Raw genomic sequence first — 5,020 nt, 5'->3', positions numbered from 1 at the left:
GCTATGTTTGGTTTGTGGGATTTGGGAAGGAAAAGGAAAAAAATAGGTGAAAAGTGAATAAAATATTACTACATTTCACTTAATTTTACACACATTTTCTCTTTCATTTTCTAAATCTCTTCCTAAATCCTCCAACTAAACACAACATTAGTATATTTACCTAGCTATTAATCTCATGAGTATTACATTTATGTTGTGGTTGGTTCAAGAATTTGTGAATGGATTTGGAAAAGAAAAGAGAAAAGGACGGTGAAATGTAAATAAAATACATTTACATTTCACCTAATTTCACACACATTTTCTCTTTCTCTTTCTCTTTCCCTTTCTAAATCCCTCCCTAAATCCTTCAACCAAATACAACCTTAGGGGTATTTGTTTGATGGGAATCAAAGGCGGGAATGTGAATTTTTCCATTCCGATCCACCAATTTCCCTTGCATGATGGTAGTGGGTATCTTATAACCGAGATGAGTGGTATTCTCATTCTCATTTATTTAAGAATGTTCTTTTGAAAGCTAGTCTGTAATTAATTCTATTCCTTCCTTGTATTATTAAACCAAGTATCTTGACATGCTCATTAAGTTTCCTCTTCAATACACCTGTGTGCATCCAAACATGAACCTGAGACTATTGAATTCCCTGGCATTCCCCCAGCACATCTCATAACCTAGTATGAGATGTTGATTCTTTAACTCTCATTCCTGGCCACCAAACATACCTTTACTATAACAGAATATAAACAAACATTAGCAAGCATTACTGCTTCCAGGAAAAAAGAAGAGAGAATTTTGAAGCGCCTCAAGTAAGATGAAGAATAGAAAGAGATTTCAAATATTCAGCTTTCAGTCTTCAACTAACATAAGTTCCATGCACATTAATGACAACAAAGAAAATGAAGGACAAAAGGTGATTTCAAAATTACAAATTTATAAGCTTTTTTCTTTTCTTTTCTTTTCTTTTCCCTTTTTGTTAACTTCCATTTTTTTTTCCCCCCAACTAGACTTGTAAACAAATACCCTCAATATAACGCAAATATCTTACAAATAGTTGTGAAGCTTACAGGTCTTCTCTTAGCATATTCAAAAACAATTTTTTTTAAGTACATCAAGAACATCAGATATCTTATATCTACGTAAGGGGAGGGGATGCCATGACTCAAACTCATGATCTGATGAGCAGGGTTGAATTCTGTTAACATCCCTTAACATAAAACCTAGAAGAAATAAACCTAGTGTAGGTTTGAGGAAATAGATTTCTGTTTCTCCATTGGATATGTCCTTTTCAGTCAACAACAAAAAAATTGATAAAACACAGGTTACCTAGAAAATGGACCACAAGATGAGTTTAGACTTTAGAAACCATTTTTTATTTGTCTCATTGAGTGAAAATGCGACCATCTTCTCCTCCTACCAGGTTCAAGCTCCACTATCACAAACTGGAAGAAATTTCCTTCATCCTCATACCCCTAGACATACCATTTGTCACAATACAAAACTATTCTTGATTTAAAGGTGATTATTTAAAATTAAAAACATAACAATCATTCTAACTTTAAACCTCAAGAAGCATTATCCATGTTCACTAGCTTTCACTGATTATTTAAAATTAAGGTTCGTTTGGCAATTGAAGACTTAGCCCAAAAAAAAATCAAAAAGTTACTGAAAAAAACCAAAAATCTATATAAAAAAGGTCAAAAACTCCTTCCCTTCTCTCCGTTTTACATTCTTTTTTTTTAAAAGTCAAAAAATCATTTCCAATCATTTTCTATACTTTCACCTCATATTTTAGTTAAAAAGCCACTTTTCGAACCAACCCAAAAACCCAATCATCCATGCAGTAGTTGTAGGCACAAATCCTGCAGTTTGCAAAGGCCATGGGGAGGCATCTACAGCCTCGTATCATCGAAGAGACTCGAGCTACTTCATCAGTAGCTAATAATCAAAGGATAACCATATAAATTAACTTTATGACTCTCCAATAATTGGGGTGTCAAAAAAGTTTTTCAACAAGTTCATGACAAATTTGAGGTTCACAGAATACACATATTGCAGGGGCATAACCTACAATTCTAGAGATCAAGCTGCCAATGATCTCTACCAATCAAGATTCCAGCAAATCAATATGTTCAGATTCTACGAGGGTCCAAAAAATTGATTTGAGTTCCTAGACATCCATATGCTTACAACTCGAATTTAAGCCTACTCCAATTGCTTACAATATTCAGCACAGAAAACACAGCATATATTTCAAAAAAATCAATATTTTTTATTCTTTTTTCTTTTTTTTTGGGGGGGGGGGGGGGGGGGGGGGTTGGACTTTTCTATCGGAACATCCATTCCATACACCAAAACAAACAAACAAAATTTAAATAGTACAACCCCAAAAATATATAATTTATATAGGCCATGCCCAACATTCGTAATCTATCTCAGATACTACAAAATGCTTTAAAATAAACTACTTAAAAAATCAAACAGCTTCGAATCCAAATTTTTCTCTCTTTCAATCTCTATAATTTGGTCTTATAATGACAAGTCTGGTTCGTAACACTTCTATTCCCCACACTGATGTTCAAATCGCAAGTCGTGTAAGAAACCAAATGAATCTTGAAAATCATTATGTGAACTTTCCCGGACATTCTAGTAAAGGTACTGAAAGGCAACGTACCGGACATTACGTCGGAATACACATCGGAATTCGAAAGCAACCGATCCGCCAACACCGTCAGCGTCATATTCATCGGTAGGGTTTCTCCCGCTGATATCTCGCCGGCCGGAACAGGAACATCTCCAACCACTTCTCCCCTGTATTTCAACAAAGCTGAGGAGTTGGTGTACTTGAATCCGACCTTGTTAGGGTTTTTAATCGAGAGATTGACATCGAGAGAGACATTCAAGTTCACTCTGAGCCTCATGATGTCGAGAGAGAATTTGAGATCTTTGACAGCAATGGAATTGACGGTGTTGATTGGATGTTTGGCTTTGAAGACGGTGAACCCTAACACTACGAGTAGAATAACAATGGCCAAAACCACCGCAATCACCGCTAAACATATGTTTCTTCTGCGATTCCGAGCGTTTTCAGGACGAGCTCCGATTGATTTCGCGTCTTTCGCAGATTCTACTTCCATGTTCTTTGTTTTCTGAAATCAAATCGAATTGGTTGAATTGAATTAGGCTGATAATATACAGAATGCACAATATATATAGAGATTTGTGTGTATGTATACAGTATACTATTTATTGTACATAGAGTTTGTTTGATCAATAATCAATGCGAAGGTGGACTATGAGTGTTGTATATACGGGTGATTAGGGTTTTGAGATCAACAAACAACTAATTTTGTTATCAATGAAGGAGGATGGGGAGGGAGAGGGAGAACAGACGGTTGGCTGGTAATGGGAACTCAATAAATGTTGAGAAAATAGAGGAGGAGAGGAGAGAGATTTTACAGATTTTTTCGGCTAATCGCAACGGGAGTACCTCCACGTGTTACCATTAATCTGGTGCTTGCTTACTCACGTTCGTTTGGAATTAGGATAATAATGTTAGAATATCAATTTTTCTATTAAATAAATAATTAAATATTTTATCTGAGTATGTGATTTGTAATTTTGTGAATCTTACATAATGGTCCTGTTTAGTAGGGTTTATTTTTAATTTATTTTAATTTTTAAATTTAAGTTATTTTGATATGTTTAGTTCAACTTAATAATACAGCTTATAACTTTTTGTATGTCAAAAATCAACTTATTCTTTTAGTGGGGGAAGAAAAGCTTAATTTATAAGTCAAAAATCAGCTTATGTTTACAGTTATAAGTTATAAGCTGTTAGGCTATAAGTTATAATCACTTTCTCACAGCTCTACCAAACGGGGTCAATATAAGATATTCATTTATTTATTTGATAGAAAATTTAAAACCTATAACATTTTCCTTAGAATTATGAGAGGATTCATGTTTGGTTTAACTAACATTTCACAAAATTAACGTCCCCGTTTGGTTTAATTTTGGGGAGTTTTAAAATGGGAGCAGCTTGCCTCTAATCTGAGATCAAATTAGATGGTATTGTTGGACTCGTGAGGACCCACTACGGATCCCGTTTCAATAATTCGAATCATTCAATGTGTAAAACTCGTTGAGTACTATATGGCTGTAAAAAATCACGTTGATCGGATATCGATAGCTATGTAATCAAATCAGTTTTGTATTAAAAAAACGGACAGTGAACAAATTAACGGTTGACAGAAAACTGATTCAATGAAATAGCTATCGATATCCGATCAATGTGATATTTTACAAGCATATAGTACTCGACGAATTTTACACATTGAACGGTTCGGATTATCAAAACGGGATCCGTGGTGGACCCCCATGGACCCAACAGACTAGAGGCAAGCTACTCCTTTTTAAATTTTAAAATTTATTTAGTTTATAATTTTTTAAAAATTATTTTCAGTTACTTTCTATACCTCCTCTCTCTTTCTTTTACATCAATCAACTAATTTTTTTTTTTTCCTTTCGATTCATTGGTCGTAGGGCACAATCATGTGATTAATAGAGAGATAGGATCCATAATTTTATGCTGGATGATTGAAGAATATGTGGAGATATGAGGGTTTGTGATTAACCTGAGGCATGGCCACGTGGTACCCTGGGATCCACCAATAATTTTTTCATTCTCTCGTATCATACACATTTTTTTTATCTTGCACTCATTTATTCAAGGGCCATTTACATACAAGTCTCATTTTGTGAACTTATAATCCACTAAGTCCTAGATAAAATTATTTGCTCTTTCAGGTCCTATTAATTTTTAATAGACCAATTTACCCTTCCAACAAACTTACATCATTCTCCTCCTTCCATGTGAGATAATCATCATAGTATCTTCACTCATATTTGCAGCCGACCCTCTATTTCGGCCACCCCTACAACCCTGGTCTTCAAGAACTAGGAACAACCAGAACATTGAGCAATGAGATCGCAAATCGCGATTATGCGAAGGGTCGTGAAATGAAA

General features: G+C 34.7%; 1 protein-coding gene across 2 annotated transcripts; it reads right to left on the bottom strand.

The window, feature by feature from the left end:
- Nucleotides 1-2,362: 2,362 nt before the first annotated feature.
- LOC114279064 (Late embryogenesis abundant (LEA) hydroxyproline-rich glycoprotein family) lies at nucleotides 2,363-3,528 on the bottom strand. Of its 2 annotated transcripts, none has more exons than XM_028221239.2 (2): nucleotides 3,452-3,528; nucleotides 2,363-3,141 (listed from the first exon to the last, which is right to left on the bottom strand). In XM_028221239.2, exon 2 carries the CDS (start codon nucleotides 3,127-3,129, stop codon nucleotides 2,509-2,511), a length of 621 nt encoding a protein of 206 aa, XP_028077040.2. In that variant the 5' UTR covers nucleotides 3,130-3,141; nucleotides 3,452-3,528; the 3' UTR covers nucleotides 2,363-2,508. The 2 variants fall into 2 exon arrangements, with proteins under 2 accessions (XP_028077040.2, XP_082747231.1); XM_082891105.1 differs by lacking the exon at nucleotides 3,452-3,528 and adding an exon at nucleotides 3,248-3,381.
- Between the last annotated feature and the right edge of the window lie 1,492 nt (nucleotides 3,529-5,020).

The sequence above is a fragment of the Camellia sinensis genome, chromosome 10 (assembly GCF_055761805.1).
Source record: "Camellia sinensis isolate YWXY chromosome 10, ASM5576180v1, whole genome shotgun sequence".
Taxonomy (NCBI): domain Eukaryota; kingdom Viridiplantae; phylum Streptophyta; class Magnoliopsida; order Ericales; family Theaceae; genus Camellia; species Camellia sinensis.
This window is presented reverse-complemented; position numbering and strand designations above follow the sequence as displayed.